Source organism: Natrix helvetica (genome assembly GCF_964273705.1).
Source record: "Natrix helvetica genome assembly, chromosome: 1".
NCBI classification, from domain to species: Eukaryota; Metazoa; Chordata; class Lepidosauria; order Squamata; family Natricidae; genus Natrix; species Natrix helvetica.
This window is the reverse complement of record NC_138548.1, coordinates 364,904,941-364,931,428: the sequence shown is the minus strand read 5'-3', so window position 1 is coordinate 364,931,428 and position 26,488 is coordinate 364,904,941. Positions and strand designations below refer to the sequence as shown.

Below are 26,488 nucleotides of genomic sequence, written 5' to 3'. Positions count from 1 at the left end.
ATCTTTCAGGATCCCTTTTAATTTCTTGCTGAAATTTGCTTGCAAACATAACTTAAAACACAGAATATTTATTTTGAGGAGGGAAAAGGGGTCTTGGGCTGAATAACCAACGTGAGTTTCTTCTCTGAGCGGAACTATCTCCTACATGAAGGTGAAGTTAAGGAAGGCTCTGCCCGGAGACCGATGACGCTGCAGAAGGGAGGATTCCCATTGGTCCTCCTGCTCCTTCTGGAAACTCCCACTTCCGAAGTCCGAGGGAAACTCCTCCTCCCCCCAATCCAGACCCCCCGATACCGCCTCTGGGGCTGGAGGCATCGGCGTCTTTCTCCTCTCTCTTTGGGGCGCTTGTGGGGCGGCATCCATGGCTTTTCCTGGGCTCCCCCTGATGCTGCTGGTGGGGGCGCTGGCCCGGATCCCCGGAAGGGAAGGGGGAAAGGAGACCCCCGGTAAGGAGGGGGCTGGGCGGGGGAGGAGGGGGTTGGGAAAGAGCCCCGGAGGGGGTAGGAAAGTGCTGGGTCTCCAGAGCCTCCAACAGCCTCGATCTCTGCTTGGTCTCCTCCCCCTTCCTCCCCACATATCTCCCCCAGGAGGACAGAGAGGGACCCCTCCCCCTTCCCCGATGGTAGCCGAGGTGGGGGTCGCAGCCAGGCCCCTCTCTCGCCCCTCCCCAAGTGCCTGGGTGGGAGTGGGCTGCCTGGAGAGAGGAAGGGAAGGGAAAGCGAAAGCGAAAGTGGGAAAGTGAGGCATTTTCAGCCCTGAATCCCCAGAAGGAAAAAGATTCATTTGAGCAAAAGGATTTTGGCTTCTTCAGAAACTTCCACTTTTTCTCCTGAATCTCAAATTTGAGGCTTTGAAGGTCAGGCAAGAGGGGGGGGGGCTTCCGTCCCTTCTGGGGGAGACCCTGAATTTGGGGAGGAGACCAAGAACCCCCCACCCACCCCCCATAATCCCCCATGGCTCCATCGGGACCTGGAGGAGGAGGGGGGAAGTGAGAGAAGGGGATTTGGAGGCTCTGAGTCGCTCCTCTCAATTGGCTCTCAAAAACTCCCCTTTGTGAAGGGGGCTGGAGACCCTCCCTTTGAGAGGCTTGTTAGATCTGGGCAACGAGAGACAGACTGCGGACACGAAGTAACTTAACAGCTCTTTATTAGTAGTAGTAGTGATCCAGCTTGCTCTGTGGTCGGAGGGTTCCCCTTTTATAGGGATCGGGTACGCCCCTCGACCAATCAGAGGGATACCTGTTTCCCGCTGTAGTAGCGGACCAGAGGGGAGACTTATCTCGATATATGCTAATATCTAACACCCCTCCCCTCCTAGATGGAACGTTGCGGTAGGTAACATAGTCTTTTAGGTATGTGGGTGTTTGTCTTGCTTGGGAGGAACGTCGTAGTTCGGGTTGGTTTGAAGTGGTTGCAGGACCGGGTGCGGGTTGGTTCGAAGTAGTTGCAGGATCGGGTGCTTTTCCTGTTTCCCGTTCTGGAGGTCTTGTGCCTTCGTTGCTCGGGCGTTCAGGAGTCTGTTCGGCTGCGTTGTCTGGGGGTTGCTCTGCTTCGTGCGTGTTGTCTTGTCCCACGCTTGGCTCGCCGGCGTCGTCGTTTCCTATGATGGGGCTTTCGCGTGGCTGACTTTCTGTAGACAGGAAACTCTCGTCTTCGTTTCGAAGGTCGGAGTGTGCTAAACGCCCCCGAAGTTGATCGATGTGCCTTTTCCAGTTCCGCCCATCTTCTAGTTCCAGCAGATACGATCGTGGACCCGTGATGCCAATGACCTTTGCCGGCATCCATAATGTTCCCCCTGCGTAGTTGTGGGCGTATACTGAATCCCCTACTCTGAAAGACCGGATTTTGCTTGTAGAGTCTGGGGGAGCCGTGGCAGAGTAATTCGGGTGAAGCCGGTCCAGGTGAGACCGTAGGCGGCGACCCATGAGTAGTTCAGCGGGGCTCCTACCCGTTGTTGCGCTTGGGGTAATGTGCTGAATTAGGAGGTAATGGTCAATGCGTGTTTGCCAATCACCTGGACCCATCCTAGCGAGGGCCTCTTTTGCGAATCGCACCATTCTCTCCGCCTGTCCGTTTGATGCTGGATGGAATGGCGCGACGAGGGCATGCCGAATTCCCAAACCTGCTAAAAATGTTTCAAACTGCATGGCCGTGAATTGGGGCCCGTTATCGGATACTAGGAGATCTGGCAGGCCATGGGTGGCGAAAAGTCGCCGTAGAACCTTTATTACTGCCTCTGCCGTGGTTGAAGTCATTAGGACTACATCTAGCCATTTTGAGTATGCATCCACAACTATAAGGAAAGTCTGACCTTGGAATGGCCCTGCGAAGTCGATGTGTATTCGCGACCAGGGTGCTTTGGGTTTCTCCCATTCTGTGGCGGGCGCTTCCGGGGGTGCTGGTCTCGATTCCTGGCATGGGTCGCAAGTGGCCACCCACTCCTCTATTTCTTTGTCCATGTTTGGCCACCACACGTAACTTCTTGCTAACGCCTTCATTCTCACAATCCCCGGATGACCCATATGTAAAGCATCTAATACATTTTTTCGTAGAGCAAAAGGAATAACAACTCGATCCCCCCACAACAAACATCCCTGTAGCACTGAGAGCTCGTCCCGTTTTGACCAAAACATTTTGAATTCCGGGCCCACATTTCCCTTCGGCCACCCCCTCCAAACCCAAGTTTGCACTTGTTTTATTAAATTGTCTTTAGAGGAGAACCTTGCAACATCGTAGGAAGAAACCGGTCCCGAATCCAAACAGTCAATGAGCAATACCGGTACTTCTGGAGTGGGGTCTGGCAGAATGTCAGGTAATGGGCAACGGCTGAGTGCATCTGCGTGTCCAAGAGTGGAGCCCGGTCGATGAATCAATTTGTATGAATACGCAGCCAGGAAAACAGTCCACCTGGTCATGCGAGGAGAAAGGGAGACCGGAGTGGGGCGGTTTCCCGCCAGAAGTCCCAACAGCGGTTTGTGATCTGTGATCAGTTCAAAATCGCGGCCGTAGAGGTATTCGTGGAAACGCTTTACTCCCGCTACGGCAGCCAGCGCTTCCCTGTCCATTTGGCTGTAATTCCTCTCGGCCGATGAAAGAGTTCTGGAGTAGAAAGCGATGGGTGCTTCTTTTCCGTCGGGCATCCTGTGGCTGAGGACTGCTCCAACTCCGAAAGGTGATGCGTCGCAGGTCAATACCAGCGGTAGGGTCTGGCTGTATTGAACAAGCAGTGAGTCAGTGGTGAGCAGGCGCTTTACCCCGGCGAAAGCTGCAGCTTCGGATCGTCCCCATTTCCATGGTGCGTTCCTCTGGAGTAGACGGTGTAGTGGCTCAGCAACGGTCGCCTTCTGTCTCAGAAAAACGCTGTAGAAGTTAAGTAATCCGAGGAAGGCCTGCAACTCGGTCTGATTTCGTGGTGTGGGGGCGTCCTGGATCGCCTTAATTTTCTTTGAAGTGGGGTGTATTCCCTGACCATCGATTCTATAACCCAGGAATTCTACGCTAGGCACGTTAATTTGGCATTTTTCTTTTTTAAGGCGGAGACCCTTTTCTCTGATTCTGGCCAAAACAGATCTGACTCTTTTGTTTAATTGCTCCTCATTTGCAGCGGACACCAAGATGTCGTCAAAATATGGGACGACTCCTGGTATCCCTTGCAAAAGTCGTTCCATGACGCTCTGGAACAATCCTGGGGCAATGCTTACGCCGAATTGTAGCCGGTTGCATTTGAATGCTCCTCTATGCGTCACTATAGTTTGGGCCTCCGCTGTGGCGCTATCAACTGGCAGTTGCTGGTAAGCTTGTGCCATGTCTAATTTTGCAAATACCTTTCCTGGCCCCAACGAGTGCAATAAATGCTGTACTACAGGCACAGGATATGCGCTCTGTTGTAGCGCGACATTAATTGTACATTTATAGTCCGCGCAGATGCGGACTGATCCGTCTGGTTTGACTGGGGTCACGATGGGCGTTTCCCAGCGCGCGTGATCTACCGGCTCAAGGATTCCTTGCTCCACTAACTTATCTATTTCCTTATCTATTTTTGGGCGGAGTGCAAAAGGCACTCGTCTCGGTTTAAGTCGGATTGGCGCCACTTTGGGGTCTAAATTGAATGATATTGGTTTACCCACATACTTACCAAGACCGGGGCTGAACACATCCTCGAACTCCTTAAAAATCTGTTCAGCGCTGCTGTTTCTCACGGCGTTGATTCCGGTGACTTCTAACCCCAGGGCTTCAAACCAATCAAGCCCCAGAAGGTTCTGCAATGGCGCGCTGGCGATGGTCACGGGCAGCTGGGCTTCGATGTCCTTGAAACGGATGTGGAATGTGCCTTGGCCCACGATGGGGACTTGGTTCCCCTGGTAGTCTTGTAGCAGGACGTCTGGAGCGCGTAGTTGGCTCTTTCTGAGGCTAGGGATAGCCTGTTTCATGGATGCCCATGAAATGATCGTCAGGGTCGATCCTGTGTCAACTTCTAGCTCGCAGGGTGAGCCCTCCAAAAGGACTGTGACTCTCAGCCTTTTTGGCCGCTTAGGGCGGACCTGATGTATTGTGGTGAGATACGTTCGCAACTCCTCTCTCTGGGTCAACTCTATCTCATCGTCAACATCCTGAAAATACTCTCGTTGAGCGTCTTGATAGAACGCTCTTTCAGCTCTTTGTGTGTATTCTCTCTGGGGATACGCTCGCTCAACTCCTTGTGAGTAATCTCTCTGGGGATACGCTCGTTCAGCTCTTTGGAAATTTTCTCTCTGGGTAAACACTTGTGGATTTCTCTCTGGGCGCCCTTTTTGATTTCGCCAAGCCCCTGGGTTGGGCTTCTGTTGGCGGTACATGGGTGGCTGCCGTGAGGCAGGGACTCCGCTCCGGCACACTCGTGTGATGTGCCCAAGTTTGTTGCAGTGCGAACAAACAACGTTCCTGAACCTACAAGTAGACCTGGGGTGATTCCCTCCGCAGCTTGCGCAGGGCGGCAAACGGGATCCGGGTCTCCCCCCAGGCCTCAAGTGACTGCTCTGCATCAGGTGACTGTCCTCAAACTCGGGATTCTCGAAGTCGGGGCTTGTGTCCTCGTAGTGAACTCTGGTTTGTCTTGGTGCTGGCTGGTTTACGTTGGCCCCTCGTTGTATGGTTACTGATGATTTCTCCGCTGACTCTGACGCTCTTGCTTCGTTTAACGCTGTCTGTAGGGTTAAATTCGGGTTTGCCAACAGCTTCTTTTGCAAAGAAATGTCTCTTAACCCACAGATGAGCTGCTCTAAGATGTGCTCTTCCAGATCCCTGTATTCGCAGTGAGTTGCTGCTTTTCGTAGGGCTGCAACATATTGATTGATGGATTCTCCCGCCTTCTGGGTCCTCATGTTGAATTCCTTGCGGCAGACATGGCGGGAAGGTTTTGGCGCGTAATGAGTTTGCAGAGTCTGTTGCAACGTCGTCCACGATACTGCCTGTATTGGAGTAGGCGCGGTGAGGTCTCTGGCCGTATTGAAGACTTCCTTTCCGCAGTAGCCGAGGAAGATGTTTTTCTTCCTCGCATCGGTGATCCCCGTGTATTCGTTCGCTTCGAGGAAACACTCGAAACGAATCATGAAAGCTTCCCATTCGTCGTTTGCTGGGTCGAAAGGAGCGGGGGGAGCATGCATCGCCATCTTCTCAGTTTGAATTTGCCGCGCTGCGGTGATCTGAGATGGCTGCCGGAATTACTGCCGAATTCCTGGGCTGGATCAAATCCGGAGATTCTGGAGGTAGCGTTCTTCGTCCTATCTGTCTCTCAATCCCACCTTCGTCGCCAATGTTAGATCTGGGCAACGAGAGACAGACTGCGGACACGAAGTAACTTAACAGCTCTTTATTAGTAGTAGTAGTGATCCAGCTTGCTCTGTGGTCGGAGGGTTCCCCTTTTATAGGGATCGGGTACGCCCCTCGACCAATCAGAGGGATACCTGTTTCCCGCTGTAGTAGCGGACCAGAGGGGAGACTTATCTCGATATATGCTAATATCTAACAAGGCTCTTGGGGGAGGCTGCAGGGGGTCTTTTTGGGGAGGGGGCTAGGAAACAGGTGTGATCCCCAAGGATCCCCCAAGGGAGGGAGTTGGGCTGAAGATGGAGGGGGAGGAAGAAGAAAAGTTGGGGCGACCCAGGGAAGGTGGGGGTTGAAGGGCTGGGAGACCCCAGGAGTCTCAGTCTAGATGTCCTCATTGTGCCCCCTCCCCATGTTCCCCTCCCCCCCAAAGGAAGAGAGAGAGGGAGATGTGGATATTACCTTCTCTCCGGCCCCTCCCCCCATCATTCCTCCCCCTTTAGACCCAACGTTCCCTGCTTGACCAGCTGAGCTTCTGCCTGCCTTTTCCCACCCTGGGAGGATGGAGGGGGGGTCCACCAGGAGGCTCCTCCCTCCCCTCCTCTCCCCTTGTTTCCTGCTCCCCCCAGACCTCCCCCCGCCCAGTAAATCTGCTCCCCTCTGGGACTGAGAGAGTCCCCTTCCCTCCTCCAGGGGGGCGTCTTACGCCTGTCTCTCCCGGAAGGTGCCCCGCCATCCTCCCTTTGCTACTGGATCCCCGCCTTTGCTGGTGGCTGGGAACGATGGGCCCTGGAGTCCCTCCTGACAGTCCTCCTCCTTCTCCCTCTTGCAGCCCATTTCCTGGCCCAGTGGAAGTTCGAGTGCCGCTTCCTCAACGGGACACAGCGGGTGAGGTTCCTGCTCAGAAGCTTCTATGACCGGCAGGAGACCGACCGCTTCGACAGTGACCTCGGGAAGTTCGTGGCCCTCACGGAGTTGGCGAAGGCAGATGTGGACTATTGGAACAGCGATAAGCAGATCCTGCAGTACCAGAAGGGCGGAGTGGATCGCTTCTGCCGGCACAACTACGAGACGTCCCAGAGCAATTCTGTGGTTGGCCGGAGAGGTGAGTCTGAGGGCAGTTTGGGGAACGGGGGAGCTTGGGGGGAGGGGGGAGCTTGGGGGAAGGGGATGCGGGGACCCCCCTTTTCCTTCCCTTCCCTTGACGGAGACTCTCCCGGGTGAAGTTTTCCTCCTTAGTTCTCCTCCTCCTCCTCCCTCCAATTCTCCCTCCGACCCTCATTCATTCCCACAACTCCCCCCTTCTCCTCCCCCCCTCAAGGATCCCAAACCTTCCCCTCCCCGGCAATGTTCCCTCTAATTTTTTTTCAGTATGTCTACTCTCCTCCATGCACAAATGTAATTGTCCTTGTTTTTTCGTATGTATGTGTGTCCTATGTGTATTTTATCCTTTTGATTGTACGCCGCCCCGAGTCCTTCGGGAGAGGGTTGCGGCTAATCAAATAAAATTTGATTTGATTTGATTTGATGAGCAGAAAAGTATAGTGTTTGAGTGGCACATTTTTATGCCTGAGCAGCACCTGAATTTTTTTCACAGATGTCACCTAAGACAACAACGAAATCAGTATTATTTGAATCTCAAAGTTATGTTTATTCAAGGTACCCGCTTAATTAAAAGTGTTATATAGTATCACTTAACAACGCTCCTTCTTAGCAACCAAAATGTTGGGTCAGAAACTCTGGCATTTGAAGCACGCAAGTCTTAAAGCTGTCAAGTTGCAAGACCCTTGCACCCCTAACCCTTTAGGAAAAAAAACCCAGGGTCTTCAAACCTGACAGCTTGAAGACTTGTGGACTTCAACTCCCAGAATTCCTCCTCCAGTCATGTTGCGGCGACGTCATCTGCGTGGATCTGCTCCATCTTCGGTTTTTTTCACAGGGGGCAGGGCTGCCGCTGAAGATGCCGACGAGCCCCTGCCGCCACCAGAATAACAGCTGCCTCCTCTTCCTCCTCCTCCTCCTCCAACAGCACCACCACATTTGGAGTGAAGCTGCCAAAGTTCCCGCTGGCGCCCCCGCCCGTGGCAGCGGCGGCGGCGTGGCCCCCTCCACTCGGAGCACCTGAGCTGGGCACCGCGTTACCCCTGCTGCCCCCTCCTCCGCCGCCGTGTTTTTGAGAAGCCATGAGGCTTTTTTTCCCCCTGCTCCCCTCCGCCGCCTTCCTACTGGCTCCCGCGGCCTCATGGCTCCTCAAAAGCACAGCAGAGAAGGAGGGGGCAGGAGTAATGGGGGGCTCAGCTCAGGTGCTCCGAACAGAGGGGAAGGCGCCGCTGCCATGGGCGGGGGCGCCGGTGGGAGCTTTGGCGGCTTCACTTCTCACTGTCAGGAAATCTGCCGCAGCGTCGGGCAGCAAATGTGGTGCTGTTAGAGGAGGAGGAGGTGGCAGCAGATATTCCGGTAGCGGCAGGGGCTTTGAGGGTTTATTTTAGCCGCAGCGCCGGGTTCAAGCAGCTAGGATTGGCCGCCCACAAAGGACCTCCCCGGGCTTGCTTTGCTGAACTAGCGTCAGTCACCCCGCGCTCACCAAAACAAGTCCAGGGAGGTCTGTTGCGGGCGGCCAGTTCTAGCCGTCTGCAAAGGACCTCCGCAGCCTCCGGCGCCTGTGACAGTACAAAACAGTGTGCAGCAGTTGGAAACTGCTGCGCGGTGTTTTCTTGCCACCTGCGTGGCCGCGCAGCTACGCACCTTAGAGGGAACAGTGCTCCCCGGAATCCCAAGAGATTGAATCTATTCATCCACCAACCTTTAGAACTCAGGAAATAAGTAGGTAAGTAAGTAAAATAAATAAATACATGAAATTAAATCAACAAATTAAAATTAAATGAATGAATGAAAAATTAAATAAATACAAATTAATAATTAATAAAATAAACAAATAATAAAATAAATAAACAAATAATAAAATAAACAGATACATAATAAAATAGATACATAAATAATATATATATGTATAAATAATATATATATACATAAGTAATAAAATAAACAAATAATAAACTAAATAAATTAATAAACTGGCTAAATAAAATAAATAATAAAATATAAACTAAATAATAATTAAAATAAATAAAATAATAATAAATTAAGTAAATAAAATAATAATAAACTAAACTAAATATAAATCAATCTAATGCTGAGAAATAAAAGATTACTCAAATTGGAAGGCCATGACCTCCAAGCAGGCTGGCATGCCTTCCTCTGGTATGAAAAAGGATCTGCACACAAATATTTTAGTAGACATTACATCAGACAATCTCTGTTAATAATGTGGAACAAAATTATACATGACCACTATACCAAAATACCTATTTGGCTATCTACGATGGAAGCATACATACACCCAAATTTAATTAATGTAGAAAACATAGTTACATATAAAGAGTTATTGAACAGGCAGGGGGAGATCAAAACCAGATCAGAATTGACATCACAAGGAGTACAAGTAGAATGGTGGTCTTATTTACAGATACAATCAAGGTATGCACAGGATAGGAAGAACGAATCCATCCATCCATCCAGATAGAATTTATAATCATGAATCAAACCTGAATCAAACCTGAATCCTGGTCTGGCGTTTCCTCTTCCTTGAGCAGAAGCTGATTCAGAGGCTGAGAAATTTCATTCAGCTGATTTTGGGGGTCCGGGAGAAAAGCCCCCCTTGAAGCCCCCTTTTTGCCCACAGACTCACCTTCCCCTGAATGGCTTCCGTCTTCCTTCCTGGGGAGGCTCCTAATTTGGGGGAGGGGAGAGTCCAACCCCCCCCCACAAACCTTAAGGCTGAATTTGGGGTCCTCAGAGACTCCTCCGGCCTCCATTCAGCCCTGAAGCCCTGGATTGTTTGAGCGTCTCTTCCACGTTCTTTGCAAACTGCCTAGATTTCTTTTTCTCATTTCCATTCTCTGCGTAATGATAATAATTTTATTTATTCCTGTCGACTGATGGGGTTTCAGAGGCCAAACATGGTGGAAATGAAGGATTCCGGCTGCCCTTGTTGCCACCCGGCCCTTCCAGGGGAATTTTCCTCCTTTGATGGAAGCTGGGAAAAGGGAAGAGAATATCCTGAGTCTGAGGTTCCCATTGGGAGCCCAGGAGGGTCTCCAGAAATAACCTCTGACCAGTGGCGTAGCGTGGGTTGTCAGCACCCGGGGCAAGGCAAGTAATTTGCGCCCCCTAACCCGTGGATTTTAGCACTCGAGTCTCTTCCACTAGATTAGTTAAAGAAACCCTTACCCCCTAAGCACATGTATTGTTTGTTATGAAAATACTAATGTAATTAAAGTAAAATGCATCTAAATACAAGTTTATTTTCAAGCACTTTATTGAGTGCGAACATGCATTACACATTCTCCACATTTTCAGCAGGTCTATGAATACAAATCTACAAATGTAACCTAGCATGGGCCATGCTATTATATGTCGTCTCACAACCATCGTAAACGACAAAAAATATCAAGAACAAAAACTAAACATCAAAATGGAACCATACCCTGGAGATGATCCAAGACTGGGCTAGATGGAGCCAACTTCCTCAATCCTATACCTCTAATTGTAATTCTTTAATAGAAGTGCAAGATATCAATCTGTATATACAGATTAATTTAAATTCGCCTGCTTTTAATTAGCGCAAATTTTTCAACAACGGAATTGAAATCTACATTAAAGTCTCTCTCAATGGACAATATTGCTAGATTACTCAGTCTTTCTTGGCTCATTGTAGATCTCTGATATGTTTTAATTAGTTTAAGTTTTGAGAAACTTCTTTCACAACTTGCTGTAGAAACAGTGATAGTAAGAAAGATTCTTAATGTGACAACAAAGTTAGTTAAACTTTCTTGCAGCTTCCACTTATACACCCAGCGAAGCAAATCTAAAGGCTGTCGCTAGATGATCATGTGACAGCCGTGGCTAGGGGGGCGTTCCACCAGGTTCGCCTGGTGCGCCAATTGCGCCCCCTACTAGAGCGGGACACCCTTCGCACAGTCACTCATGCCCTGGTGACTTCCCGTCTTGATTACTGCAATGCTCTCTACATGGGGCTTCCCTTGAGATGCCCCCAAAGGCTCCAGCTGGTTCAGAATGCAGCCGTGCAGGTTATTATGGGGAGTACTAGGTACTCCCATGTAACATCTTTCCTGCGTGAGCTGCACTGGCTGCCTGTGGCTTTTCGGGTGCGTTTCAAGGTGTTGATTGTCATCTTTAAAGCGCTCCATGGCTCGGGACCTAGTTACCTGCGGGATCGCATTCTACCCCACACATCCCTGCGACCAATCCGCTCTCACAGAGAGGGACTCTTCCGGGTACCATCCGCTAAGCAGTGTGGGCGGGCGGTGCCTAGGAATAGGGCCTTCTCTGTGATGGGCCCAACCCTCTGGAACGACCTCCCCCCCCCCCCCCCCCCCGATATTAGAACCACCTTGGACCTCTGCTCCTTCCGCAAGAAACTCAAGACCCACCTGTTTCGATTAGCCGGCCTGGCCTAATTGTAATTGTAATTGTACTTACAGGGAACACCCACTACTGACCTGCCTGGATGGCTTTTTAAATTTTAAATTTTGGGGTTTTAAATTGGTTTTAGAATTGTTTTTAATTATTTAATTAGTTTGGGTTGTATATACAGACGGTATGTTTGCGTTGTTTTGTCTGATGTTTTATGTTATGTTTTGTTGTTTTATACATGAACGGTCTGTACACCGCCCCGAGTCCCTACGGGGAGAGGGGGCGGTCTATAAATTTAATAAACCTAAACAACCTATAAAGCTGACCGCTGCTAGAAGGATAACTGGCTTCTAAAAGCCAACATTGTGGAATGAACTAACATGTCTCTGTCCATATCTAAATTGTGGCATATTTAAATATAATCCTATATTTTAAATATAGTTATGAGTGAACAGGATTTTTAAGTGTTTAATTGGTAGCCAATATGTAAATTAGAATTTACTTTCAAATAATAACCAAAGAATATATAATACTGAGAAGGTGACATAGACAAAGAAAATTGCATGACCGTAACAGGATGAAAAAAAAGGAATAGCATGGCCATCTTTGCATATTGAGACTAATCTTGGGGCCCAACATAACTTTTTATCAAGCAGACATCTTTCTTAAATTGGTTTTTAATGCCTTGGGACCTATAGATGGACATAGGTTATGCACATCTGACAAATTATGCTTTATTTATTTTTATGTACCATTGTGGGATTCACTTTTTCAAGCATGGGTAATAAAATGCTTCAAATAAGTACAAAACCTGATATATTTATTACCATTGTATGTAGTTAATATTTTTCAGTGTCACCGCTGGAAAATACAGATTAATGTTTCTAGCCACTTTTCCCTTTTAAGTTACTTCTAATTACTCCTTTTGCAGGATTAATCAATATTGATATACAAAAAAGTAGTAATGGTACAAAAATAGTAACAACTAACGTCAGATAAAGTATTTCTGTAGTATTAGAATCCATGTTTATTTACAGCCATGCTGCCTGAACTGTTCTATGACCCATGTTCTGTAATGCTTATCCCTACAGGGTAGCTATAGCTCACTTGTGAAATTAAGAGTTGAGATAGCAAAGAACAGCCTGTCTGCAGTTGCTTACCCATCCTTTCTTTCTGGAAGACAATTTTTTAAGAATAGGGAGTGATGAATTATCCAGAAAAAGAAGTATTTTTTAACTTACTTGCATTCTTTTTTGTTGGGATCTTTTGCAATGGTCAAGGTAGCCTAACGACATAGAAAACCACATCCTTTGCTATGCTTCAACACCTGCTGTTTATGCAAGAAATGCTAACCACAGAGCCTGTCCAGAGAACTCCGGACAGGAGAGAAAAAACCACATCCTATGGAAAGCTTTAACCAATTATATGGCTGTATGCTAACCTGTTTAGTTCTGCCCTGCCACAAGCAGGTAACCAATCATGTAATCACACGATGTATAACGGAAACTTTTTTGAATGCCTTCTGACTTAATAAAAGCAGGCTCCAGAACACATTCGGGGCTCATATCATCTCAAGGAAACCTTGCTGTCATCCTGTTATTTCATCTCATGTATGAGCCCTCCCTAATGCAGCTGGCGACGCTGCATTTTGGTGACCCCGACGTGATTTCTTTGCGAAGAAGCCGTTAGATCGAACTGCCCATTCTCATCGCTGAGGAAAGCCGCGCAAATCGTCCGTCTGAAAGACGACAGGATCTCGTGAGTTATGGGTGGAAAGTTTTCCCAACCTCAAATAGGTCATTTGAAGGAATTGGGGGAATTAATAGATGCTACTTCTAAGATCGCCTCTCAAAGTGGTAAAAAATTACCACGAATAAAGAAAAAGGAGATTAGGAATTTGTTAACTTACATTTGGCAAAAATTTCCATTTTACCCTGAGAAAGGGACTTTAAAAATCTCTATATGGATCAAATTGGGGGAATATTTGCATCAATCTCCTAGAGCACCTATTCAAATAGTGATTAATTGGCGCATAATTATGGAATGTTTAGTTGTTCATCATAAATATGATCCTAATTCACCTTCTAAGCCAGGAGGTGGCGTACCTCCCCCGTACGATGAAATTCAAAAAGAAAAGGCTTCGCTCTCTACCTTAAGCCATCCTAGAGCGACTGCTCCAATTCCTCCTTTACAAACTCAAGGAGGAGCTATAGTCCAAGCTCTCCATCAGGCTAGACGGGAGGGTCAAATCGACCCTGAAGACCTTGAGACCTCTGCTCTGTTTCCAGTAAGTTGGGCAGCTCCACAGGGAGCTCCTGCCGGAGCAGCAGTCCAACCTGTTCACCATCATGTCAACTATAAAAATATAAGAGACATTAAAGCCGCTGTCAGGGATTATGGTCTTCATTCTCGCTATGTTCTTGGCTTGCTTACTTCACTTTCCTTGGCTACTGCTGAAATGCTTTTAGCTGACTGGCAATCTCTTTTCGGAATGATTTTAACTCCCTCTCAATATGTTATTTGGAATTCAGAATATGGAAAACAAATTGCCATTGCTGTCACTAGTGGCCTTCCTCAAAACGTACTTTTAGATGATTTAATGGGGACTGGCACTCGTGCAACCATTGCACAACAGATTTTGTCTGACAGAGCAGCATTTCCAATAATTAAGGACGCTGCTTTCGCTGCCTTTAGAAAGGTAGATGACAACCAAGGTGTTCCCCTACAAACATTCTCAAAAATTATGCAAAACCCAAATGAAGATTATGCATCTTTTATTAGTCGTCTTCAATTGGCTTTAGAACGACAAATTGACAATGTGGAGGCTCGCAATGAATTAATGATGAAATTGGCTTTTGAAAATGCAAATCCTGACTGTCAAAAGGTGCTTCAACCCATTGCCAATAAGCCTGGTACTGTTTTAGCGGACCTTTTACAGGCTTGCCGCATTGTGGGTACTACAAGTCATAAAATGGCTGCTTTAGCTTCTGCCATAACCACGTCTTTAGCTCCGTCTTCTTCTTCCTCTGCTTCTGAGGTGCTCCCACTTTCGCGCCCTACGGGAAATTGCTTTAACTGTGGTAAACCAGGACATTTTAAAAATCAATGCAAAGCACCAGGAGGTGGCGCTAATCGCTATTCCTCCCCAACCATGGCCAGACCTTCCACTGTTTGCCCTAAATGTAAAAAGGGTTTTCACTGGGCAAACCAGTGTCGTTCCACCAACCAGCCTCAGCCACATCAAAATTATCCCAAAAGCCCATCATCTCAAAACCAGCAACAGTCGGGAAACTAGTTGAGGGGCCTACAGCTAGCCCCGCCCCAAAGGCTGAAATTGAACATTCTAAAGTTTGGTCACAGTCATACCCTATGGTTGCTAATGATACAATTGACTATGTAATTCCTGGAAAAGTTGATTTTCTTTTTATTTCTCCACAAACCTCTATCCAATTGCCTCCATCTCTGCCTGTCATCGTTATGCCTAATCTTGATCTTACTGCTCAGGGGGTGCTTGCTTCTCCTTTTTTGCGTTCCTCTGACTCTCTCTCTGACTTAGCCTTAGCAATCATAGTCAACTCTCCAGTTACTATAAAAAAGGGAGATGTTGTAGCCACTATGATTGCTCTGGATTCATCTTCTCAGGCGTTGGCCTTAGAACAAACTGTGGGGCACTTTCGCCCTACTGCTGAATTTCAACTCAATGGGCGTTCCTTTTTTGGTATTTTAGACACTGGAGCTGACGTGTCAGTAATCCGGTCTGCTGAGTGGCCCTCCCATTGGCCCACTGACTCCGCCCCGGCCGTCAGAGGGGTAGGTGGATCTCAGTCAGCTCGCATTAGTAAGGATTGGCTTGCTGTCACTTCAGACTCCAGTACCATCACCGCCCACATTAAGCCTGTCATTTTGCCTTTTCACATCAACTTGTGGGGAAGAGATTTAATGTCACAACTTAAAGGCAAACTCACATTACAATGAACCCTCAACAATTTGTACTTCAATTGCAATTGAAGACTACGACCCCTATTTGGGTCGACCAGTGGCCATTACCTATAGAAAAACTACAAGCTTTAAAAGAATTAGTTGCTCAACAATTAGAAAAAGGCCACATTGAAACATCTGTTAGCCCATATAATTCACCTGTTTTTGTCATTAAAAAGAAATCAGGCCATTGGCGTCTTCTGAATGATTTGCGCCTCATCAACCACGTTTTACAACCCATGGGGGCCCTCCAGTGTGGCCTACCCAATCCTAACCTTATCCCTCAAGATTATGACTTAATGATTATTGATTTAAAAGACTGTTTCTTCTCTATTCCTTTACATCCTGCGGATAAACATCTTTTTGCTTTTACTATCCCTGAACTCAACAATTCTAAACCTACTTCCAGATATCAATGGAAAGTCTTGCCCCAAGGAATGCTAAACTCACCTACCATGTGTCAATATTATGTTTCCCAAATTTTACAACCATATCGAAAGGCATTTCCTCAATTTTTAATTTACCATTATATGGATGATATCTTAGTAGCAGCCCCTGGCCCCAAAGGGACTGTCCTCAAAACCTTTCCTACACTGCAAACCATATTACAACAAGGAGGTTTGCATATTGCCCCTGATAAAATTCAAACTTCATATCCTTTTTCTTATTTAGGACACAAGGTCCTTGCCTCTCAATCTGTTCCTATCCTTCCCTTTTTAAAACTTCCTGATAATCCTACTCTTTTGCAGTTGCAACAATATTTGGGTTCCATTAACTGGACCCGTCCTTATTTAAGCCTTACTACTCATCAATTGTCTCCTCTTTTTTTCTGCACTAACTTTAGGAAAACATCCTTCTGATAGAATAGGTTTAACTCAAGAACATCATGCTGTTATAAAATTAGTTAATGAAGCCTTATCAACAAAATGGGTAGATAGGATGCAAGAAAATATCCTTTTATCAATCTTAATCATCAACACCCCTGTCATTCCCACTGCTGCCCTTGTTCAGGTTGTTTCTCCTCCAAAACTTTTTATTTTAGAATGGATACATTTATCTCACACTCCTCGAACCTCTATCACTCAGAAATCTTCTCAGTTTGCTCATTTAATAATAAAATCTAGAAATCGCTCAAAAGCCCTCATGGGCTTCGAGCCTGTTGTGTTGTTTGTTCCTTGCTCTCTTGTTACTTGGGAATCTTTATTTTCCACTTGTGACCACCTACAGTTTGCTCTTGCGGATTGGCCTGGTAAAGTGTCTTGTCATGCTCCCCATGACCCTCGACTATCTCTCTTGAACTCTGTACCTTTTCAGTGGTCCTCTCCCTACTCACCTGTTCCCCTTGCTAATGCAGTCACTGTCTTTGCTGATGGCAGCAAGCAGTTTGGTGCATGCACTTGGCAACAGGATGGTGAATGGGTAATTAAAACCACATCTGAACAAACTTCTGCTCAACGGTCTGAATTAGCTGCTTCCTTATTGGCCTTTCAACACTTTCAACATCAACCCTTTAATCTTATAGTAGATAGTTTGTATGTTTTCCAAGTTATTTCTTCCGTCTACATGTCTTATTTATCTCCCTCTATTGAATCTTCTTTGATGTCATTATTTTTAGCTTTACAATCTTTTATCAATGCTAGGTCAAATCCATTTCATGTTTCTCACATTAGAAGTCATCAACCTTTTCCTGGCATCATCCAGGAAGGCAATGACCGTGCTGATGCAGCTGCCACTGCTGCTTCTGCGTCTACAATTGTCTTTCCTCTTACCTCTCCCACTCCTTGGGAAAGTCATTCATACTTTCATCAAAACAAAAAGGCTCTCATTAGACAATTTGGCATCACTGCTGCCGAAGCCTCGGCAATTTTACAACAATGTCCTACTTGTAGTAAACAGTCTCATTCCATTCCTATGGGTGTCAATCCCAGAGGAACTGAATGCTGTCAAATTTGGCAAATGGATGTTACCCAATATCCTTCCTTTTCCCCATGGAAGTATATTCACGTATCTATTGATACTTTTTCTGGGTTCATCATGGCTTCACCCCAAAGGGGTGAATCCACCAAGCATGTTATGAATCACTGCATTCGTACCTTTGCATCGCTGGGACGTCCAAATGAACTCAAAACTGACAATGGCCCTGCTTATACCAGCAGTGCCTTTGCTGACTTTTGTTCGAAATGGGGAATCACTCATAAGTTTGGCATTCCCTATAACAGCCAAGGTCAAGCCTTGGTTGAAAGGGCTAACCAAACCTTAAAACATGCATTAGACAGACAGATTGACAAAAAAGGGAAAAACCTCCCTAACCTCCCAACGGTGCAAAACATTTTGAACTTATGCTTATTTTCCTTGAATTTTTTAAACTTGACTGGCACTCCTGCCTCCTCTGCTGCCACAAGGCATTTTTCTTCCCCCTCCCTCTCTCTCCCCCGCCCTCAGGTTTGGTATCGCCAACTCCCAGATCCTGCCTGGAGGGGGCCCACTGATCTCGTCACCTGGGGAAGAGGCTACGCAGCAGTCCAACTGCCTGACAAAGTCTTGTGGGTTCCTGGTCGCTGTATCCGGCCTTACTTTGCACCGGCACCCCACCCATCTCCGCTGCCTGCCTCCCCGTCTCCTGAGTCTGCAACCATTGATGTGTGACTTTATACTCCCAGGCTACACCTTGTGAATTCCGGATCGCCATGTTTACCAATTCCATCCCAAGTTACATCCACATGACTGTATTCCTAACAATACTTTGCCTAACATGACAATCTTTAACCTCCCTCTCAGAAGTGGTTTTGCAAAACAGAAGAGGACTCGATTTATTTTTTTAAAAAAAGAAGGGGGGGTTATGTATGGCCTTAAGGGAAGAATGTTGTTTTTATGGTTATGTGTGGCCTTAAGGGAAGAATGTTGTTTTTATGCAGACCACTCTGGCATAGTGCAGGACTCTATGACAAAACTCAGAGAAGGCCTGAATAAATGAAAACAGGAGAAGGAAGATCAACAAGGATGGTTTGGAAACTGGTATAACCTTTCCCCTTGGCTCAACACTTTGCTAAGTGCTTTTATAGGACCATTAATTTTGCTTGTATTAGTGTGCACAATTGGTCCATGCTTATTTAATCGCTTTTCTACATTTATTACATCTAGAATAGATTCATTGCAGACCATGCTGTTGCAATCCCAGAATACCCTCTGGGACCTCGAAAGCAGAGGGACCTACCAACCCATACCTCAGGATGAGGTGTCAAATAATTTCATCGTGAGTGAAGAGGATGAGTCAATCCTTTAGCTCACTTTGCAAACCATACAAACATCTCCTCAAAAAAAACATCAGGGTAAGGTCAACGATACAGGCTGAGTCGGAGGACTTGACCTTGTATCCAGTGGTCAGTGAGTGATAGTGAATCTCGGGCCCGGAGGGGCCTGGGCCACACTCCGGCTCCAACCGCCACAGCCTTTCCATTGAAATAAAAAAAAGAAAGGAGGAGATGTTGGGATCTTTTGCAATGGTCAAGGTAGCCTAACGACATAGAAAACCACATCCTTTGCTATGCTTCAACACCTGCTGTTTATGCAAGAAATGCTAACCACAGAGCCTGTCCAGAGAACTCCGGACAGGAGAGAAAAAACCACATCCTATGGAAAGCTTTAACCAATTATATGGCTGTATGCTAACCTGTTTAGTTCTGCCCTGCCACAAGCAGGTAACCAATCATGTAATCACACGATGTATAACGGAAACTTTTTTGAATGCCTTCTGACTTAATAAAAGCAGGCTCCAGAACACATTCGGGGCTCATATCATCTCAAGGAAACCTTGCTGTCATCCTGTTATTTCATCTCATGTATGAGCCCTCCCTAATGCAGCTGGCGACGCTGCACTTTTTATATAGTGTAAAGGAGAAAAAAATGAATTAGAAACAAACTGCCCAGAGAGAACACGTACACAAGACAATACTGTCTTTTTATATTTCATCCTGGCTTTATTTGGGCCTGTGAAACTTTCCTCCCAAACAGCACAAACAATCATTTCTGCCATGTCATCTTCTTTCTGTGAACAGCAAAGGGGTCCAAACTTGATCAATTTTTCTAAATGGTAAAAGAATGAGTAAAGTTATATAAGAAAGTTAGGGGTATCATTTTATACAAAACACACTAGCTTTGGAGATTCTGCCATCAGGGATTGAATTGAGCAAGTGTACTTTTTATTGTAAAGTCCTAGAGGAAGAGGAAAGAGAGGAAAAATTATGAGCAAGAAACATGGTAGGGATCTCATTGAATGAATAACAAAAAGTAATACACTGACTTTTTCTAACCTGAAATCCATAAGGCATCTTTTAGCATGATCAGCCATCTGAGAGGTTTTCAATAAGCATCCAATACTGGATGAATCAGTGATAATATATCTGGGCTTCAAAAAACCATATAACCACTAGATAGCAGCAGTGACGGCAAAAAAAAACCTACGCTTTTTTTTTTTGCTGTTAGTAGTTGTTTGGTTTTTTGAGCTTTGGTAAAATGCTATTGTAGCACTAAGTGTGATTTAACCAGCTCATATTGAGTATTGCCCAACCAGAAAGCAAGGAACTAACTAGATACCAAAGTGAAAATGCATATAAACAATCTGAAATGTAGTAATTGTTCTTTATAATCATCAATTGAAAATGCTGGTATTTTGGTGTGCAGGGAAGATCAAAAGAAGCAATTCCTATTCCACTGCCCTTTATTCCTCTCAGAATGGAATACCAAAGGAGGAGGAGCCTTCAGTCATATGGGCATGTGCAAATTTTCTACCTGTTGACACACCTCTCTTTGTAAGATGCTTGCTGGAAAGTCAGGCTCCAGAGGAAGTGTGTAGGAAATAAGAGGAAACAGCTTTGAAGAATAACTATTCTTCTGTTTGTTTCCCTGCTTTTTACACAATACTGAGGAAAGGACAAGGCTCATCTAGCCTAGCTCCTATTCATATGGAGAAAAGGAAATGGAACAACATTGAAAATCTGGTGCCTCCTTCCTACCATGCTACTCTCAACTATTGTGGCCCAAAATAGACTCACTCTCTCTCTCTCTCTCTCTCTCTCTCTCTCTCTCTCTCTCTCTCTCTCTCTCTCTCTCTCTCTCTCTCTCTCTCCCTCTCTCCCTCTCCCTCTCTCCCTCTCTCCCTCTTCCACTCTCGAGCCCCCTTCGTTTACAACCCGAGTCGCGGGAGCCCGAGTTTTTTTGGGCGTAAGTGTGTGCTGGAAGGAGAGATAGACAGAAAGAGAAGGAAAGAAAAAGGGAGAGCGCGGCCGGGAAAACGTGGGGGGGGGGGGTCTGAGAGAGAGAGAGACTCTCAGCGAGCAACTCCTGACAGAGTCTAGCCCGACAGCGCGCCTGAGACTCTTCAACTGGGAGAGCGTGAGAACGCGAAAGCAGTAACAGCCCTTCTCGGCTGCACCAGCCGCTTCTCTTCGCCAGCTGCAAGCGCCCGACTATCGCCGGGAGAGAAAAGGCGGGGAGGGGATTCTGGAGGGGCCACATTCCCTGAATCCAGTTTCACTCTTTCTCTCTCCCTTCCCCAACCCCAACCTCCTCTCTCTCCCCCTCCTCCCCTCCCCGCCTCCCTCTCCCCTCCTTTCTTCCTTCCTCTCGCTTCCCCTCTCTCCTTTCCTCCGCGCCCCCCCCAGATGTTGCGCCCGGTGCGGCCGGCCCCCCCTGCACCCCCCACGCTACGCCACTGCCTCTGACCACAGAATGGAATCAGAGGTTTCTCCCATAAGAGGGGAAAAAAACAGCCCCATCCTAAGAGAGAAAAGGCCTTTTACGGGGAGATCCTGGGCTTTTCCTCCTTCCCTAAATTATTCAATGTTTCAAGGGAACCGAAAGAGATTTTGTTCTCCACAGATTCAGTCTGGAGAAAATCTTCATTTTCCCTCCTAAATTCTTCCCTGCAAAGCTAGGAGGAGGATCACATCCATCTAATAGGATATCAGAATTTAGTGAATGAATGAATAATATTCTCTCAAATTTGAGAGATTGTTTGAAATAGTTTTGCCACCAAAGAGGATGTTTTCCTGGAGATAATAATCCCCTGATTGATAATATTCAGCATTTAATTATTTCTTACTATCAATTCAACATTCTTGTCATCTGGTACATTTGAAATAATTCTCATTCCAGCAATATTTACCATGGAAATTTCCTCCCTTCTACTAATTTATCTCTAATGATTTTTTGATAACTCCTGAAAGTGCCTCAGTCCCTTTGACTTTGTTTCTCCCCAGCTTTCTCCCCCTAAGAAGAATGCATTTTTCTGATAAATTCAAAATAGTGATCCTGAATTTCATTGGGATTCATATATTTCCTTCCTGTGAAATCCCTCCTCACAAAAGGATTATTTTTACTGCCATGAAAATATTTCAGAGGAGAAGCAAAGAATATTAAATCTGTTTTTCTTAGTCCCTTTGCCTTCGTTTCCTTTCTTTGAATAAATATTCCGTGCATTTAGAGCAAATTGTTGGTCCGGCTGCAGTTCAGGAGACCTGAAATCACTGGGTGTTTCTTGAGTCTCTTTGGGGGGATTTTCTCTTCCTTTTTCTTTGACTTCTGAGCTGACTTTTCTCTCCGGAGAGATCCGGGCGTCTCCTTCCCCCGAGGGGCCAAAGCTTTTCTCTGGCCACCAAGAGAGGCTCTCAGCCGTTCCCGAACTCTCCCCAAAATCAATTCAGCCTCGATTTCTCTGGGAAAAATCCCCTCTCAGTCTTGTGCTTCTTGTTCCATGAACCCCAACAAAGGAGCATCTCACTAATTGCAATACTTTAACCCCAAAATTACTTCCAAAATCAGCATCGATTCTACGGGTGCTTCATCAGAAAGAAATATTTAACTCTGGGTCACATTTTCTACTGCATTCGACATTAAAGTTGATATTAAAAATAAATCTTGAATATCACAGTGTGAGGCAGACAAAATGTATTGTGTGTTCCTGCTCTTTTAAACTGAGAGGTCTCCAAATGTCGATTAAATGAAATTCCTGGATGGACAGAAGGAGAAAGTGGTGTCTCGGAGGAGGGTGGGGGTGTTTAAAAATTTTAAAAATGGGATTTCTGTTGGGTTTTGATTTGCCCTCATCTTTAGTTTTGAGTCTCCTCCACAAAATAAGAGAAAAGAGAGAAGCCTTGGAAATTAAAATGATTTAGTAAATTAGACCAATCCTGCAACACACGAATAAATGATTTAGCATGAACAGCTGATTGGCGGTTGGATTTGCCTCCCGGAATACGGCCTATCAGCTGTTCAAGGCTGCGGGGATCACCACCACCCATCACCACCACCACCGCCTATCGCTGCAGCTGCCTGTCACTGCCTCTGCACACCCCATTTTTAGCCTTTTCCAGGCAACAGGGATCGCCGCTGCCTATTGCCGCCACCTGAAAGAGGCCAAGAACGGGGCACACGGAGGCAAAAAATGGGGCACACGGAGGCTGGAAACAGGATACGTGGAGACAAAAAATGGGTGTGCAGAGGAAATGATAGGCAGTGGTGATCCCTGCAGCCTGGAACAGCTGATAGGTGGAATTCTGGGAGGTTTTTAAGGTTGGACAGCCACATATCTGAAATGTTACAGGGTTTCCTGCCTGAGCAGGGGGTTGAACTAGAAGACCTCCAAGGCCCCTTCCAACTCTGCTATTCTGTTATTCTGCTGAGGGATTCGCCTATTTTGATGATTCTTCCCTTTTGATGAGATCACCTGATCCCAACCAGGAAGGATTTAGGTTTCCCCATTTTTCAGGATCCCTTTTCATGTCTTCCTGCAATTTGCTTTGGAAGATGACTCCAAACACCGTCCCAAAGGTCTTTTCTCCAAAGGCAACTGGACTTTGGTTTTCCTTGAAGACATTTTGCTTCTCATCCAAGAAGCTTCGATTCAGGCACTGAAAAGTGAAGAAACTTCTCGGATGAGAAGCGAAATGTCTTTTGGGGAAAAAAGCTCCTTTGGGTCAACCATGACCTGGACTGACTCAGAATCTCCACAGACACTCAAAACACAGAATATTTTTAAGAGAGAAAAGGAGCCTTGAACTAACCAACCTGTGTCTCATGTTCTGGGCCCTCCTGTGTCTCTCATGTGCCTCCTTCCCCTCCTTCCCTCCAGCCAAGCCCACAGTCACCATCTCCCCCACCAAGATGGACCCCGATTCCCCCAACACCATCCTCCTCTGCACCGCGACGGGCTTTTATCCCGTGAAGATCGAGATCCAGTGGCTGAAGAATGGCCAGGAGGAGAAGGAGGGCGTGGCCTATGGGGAGGAGCTCCAGAACGGGGACTGGACCTACCAGCTGCAGGTGATGCTGGAGACCCAGCCCCAGCGAGGAGACGTCTACACTTGCAAGGTGGAGCATGCCAGCCTGGAGGCCCCCATCACTGTCCAGTGGGGTAAGCCCCTCCCTCCCCTCCCCTCCCTCCCCTCCTGCTCTGGGGACCCCATCCTGCCCTGAGAAGGGGGAGAGACCCTACCTGGGGGGAGAGTTGGAATGTACCCTCCTCCTGGGGGATGGTGGGCCTGATCCTCCTGCTCAGGTGGGGCTCCTTCTCCTTCCCCAGAGCCCCGTACCTCCAGCACTGCCAAGAGCAAACTCTGGACGGGGATAATGGGAGCTGTGATAGGAGTGGCCTTCTTTGCGGTGGGGCTCTTCTCCTACCTGAAGAGCAAGAAAGGTGAGTCTGGGGGGGAGATGGAGGAGAGGTTGTGGGGAGGGAACCATCTAGGGGAGGCCTCTCATCAAGCTCAGCAGGTGGCCAAGAGGGTCTCCTTGAGAAATATTTTTGGCAGCTTCTCTTGTTTGAGGGGCTATTAAGGGAAGATCATGCAACCTATTATGGGCTATCGAAGGGGAGGGGGACCCCCTGAGTCCTGCAGCCCATGAAGGGTCCTGATTGGGTCTTTTTCTCCTTCCAGCAATTCCCATCCAACCTCCTGCAGGTGAGTTTCTCCTCTTCCTCCCTCATCTGAACTCCTCCTAAAAGTTATGGGTGGTTTCCTTTAATTCTTTAATAGTTCCTTTTAAAAAACATGCCTGAACAATATCTCCTTGCTGTGGATACAGCAAAGTTTTGGATTTTGGTCAGCTTTTCCTTACAGAGATATGAAAAAGTATTACAATCAAAAACGAAAGCTAAAATCTTGCCCAGAATTTTTCCATGTTTTAGGGAATTGCAAAAGGGAAGGGAAGGAGGGGCCATTCCTTCCCATTCCTCCCTCAAGGAGGAAGGACCCCAAGGTTTACATTCCCACATGCGTTTCGTAAGCAACCCACCCATTCAGTTAGGGTCACTGTGGAGGGGCGTTCCTGGGGGTATTCAGCCATGGGTACAAATTCTACCCCATGGCTATTCTAAAAGGGGTGAGTCCCATGCTACTATGCACTGTGTTATTGAAGGCCACTTCAGCAAATGGCAGGAGATGTTCCCACCTAAATTGCTGATAATTAACTTAAGCATCTCATAACATAAGTATTGTTCTATCACTTTGTTAGCTCGTTCTGCAGCTCCGTTTGTACTCAGATGGAAGGTGCAGCTGAGCCCTTGCGATGACCCTATCAACTTAATGAACTCCCTCCTAAACTTCCTCTTGAACTAGACACCCCTCCCCCATCCACGATGATCCTCTTGGCTCCCCATGCAGACTCATTTGGGTTCATTAGTTAGAACCTTGACACGCTATTCTTCCTGACCCCTTCACTTTTTGAGAATTCACACAATTTCTCCTCAGTCTCTGCCTTTTGCTGCCACCCCCTTTGTAGCCCCATCTTATTTTTTAATTGGAATGTCTGCAGGGAGGGGGGATGCCCTCTTGATTAATCCTCTAATTAAGTCAGAGAGAATTTCAAAAGCTACTGGAGATGAAATGGCAAGGAATTCTTCATCCATCCCAGCCACTTCATTCCTGCAATTGGCACATTCTCCCTCTATCTGTCCCTGCCTATCAATCACCCCCTGCGGTGTGGGTCTGCCTTGGGGTTGGGGGGCTGAAAAGGAAGAAAAGTATGTTATTTACACCAAAAGTTTCTTTTTATATTCTAATTTTCTTCCCCATCTTTTTTTTCTACAGCACTCATGAATTAATCCTGCTGTAAAGTTTCCTAATGAAGCCGTAACTGATTCATGATAATCATGCCAATGTTTTAATACAAAAACCAGTGATTTATTAACAGCTTCATTGGCATTCTTCCTTAGGCAAGTTTTATTCTGCTTCTGAACTTTGCCCCTGTTCCTTTCCTCCCCTCACTCTGTGTCATAAATCACGTTACATAAATCTTTCTTGTGATGCTGGCCCTCCCATCTCTCCAGTGTCAGCTTTGGAAGCCATATTAACACCGGAAGCTTCCACACTGCCCCATTCTTGTGCTTGGGAAATTAGGAGGGGGGATTTAGTAGAAGGAATGTAGTTAGACATTCTTCTTTTCGGTCAAGGTCAGGGTATTCCTGCACCTGGAGGAGGAGTGGTTGAAGTGATGTCTCAAGTTGGGATGGATTGGGATTGGACAATGGGATAGACTGATGAATGCAGGGGATGAGTTTTGACTTTTGACTTACTGAGGGAAAGTCCGGAAATCTCAGATTCAGGTTTTCCCAGGTGTCCCTGTATACTTACTCTAATAAATGGGAGCTTTCAGAAAATGCCTCTCTCGGACTTTTTCATTGGAGTTGTGGTTTTCCGAAATGCTGACATCCAGGCTTTGAACCCACAGCAGCTTCATCTGCATCACTCTTCCTACAAATCCCTTCCTTTCACTTTGCTATAAAAGAATAAATTTCAGATGGAGGAAAACCCTGGAATCCTTCCTTCCTCTTCCTCCTCATTCCTGCCCCCACAGGAGGCGCCTCTGGATCGACCATCTCAGCTACTTCAGATCAGAAGCCAGAACTGGTTTGGGAGGAGAGTGGGCAGATCCAGGGAGGTGAAGCGGCAGGACCCCCCCCCCTCTTCTGCTCAGAGACCCCCTTGCTCTGCTTCCCCTCAAACCCCCTTTTGAGGAGCAGAATGCTAGCAGGCACGGTCCTTCCTGAGCATTTGTGGGGAGCCATTGGAACCCGGGTGAGGCGGATGCGGGTGTTTGATGGCATCAAAGGTCTCCCTGCAGGATTTAAGCAGTTCAAAGCAGAGCTGCTTCCGCAATTGACTGAGGGGGATTTTGTCAATGCCCAAGGTGTTCAAGGGCTGCTCCAAATGTTTTAG

General features: G+C 46.8%; 2 protein-coding genes across 2 annotated transcripts in view; one reads left to right on the top strand and one right to left on the bottom strand.

Moving 5' to 3' along the window:
- LOC309382524 (uncharacterized protein) overlaps positions 1–26,488 on the bottom strand; it is a gene marked incomplete at its 5' end in the record, with an annotated part of 469,143 nt that overhangs the window by 284,749 nt on the left and 157,906 nt on the right. The window lies entirely within an intron of this gene.
- On the top strand, positions 323–26,488 carry LOC309384537 (rano class II histocompatibility antigen, A beta chain-like; the record flags this gene model as incomplete). Its single annotated transcript, XM_081938221.1, has 6 exons — positions 323–446; positions 6,634–6,906; positions 23,404–23,685; positions 23,854–23,967; positions 24,209–24,232; positions 26,127–26,488. The coding sequence occupies exons 1-6, from the start codon at positions 362–364 to the stop codon at positions 26,486–26,488; spliced, it is 1,140 nt and encodes a 379-aa protein (XP_081794347.1). The 5' UTR covers positions 323–361.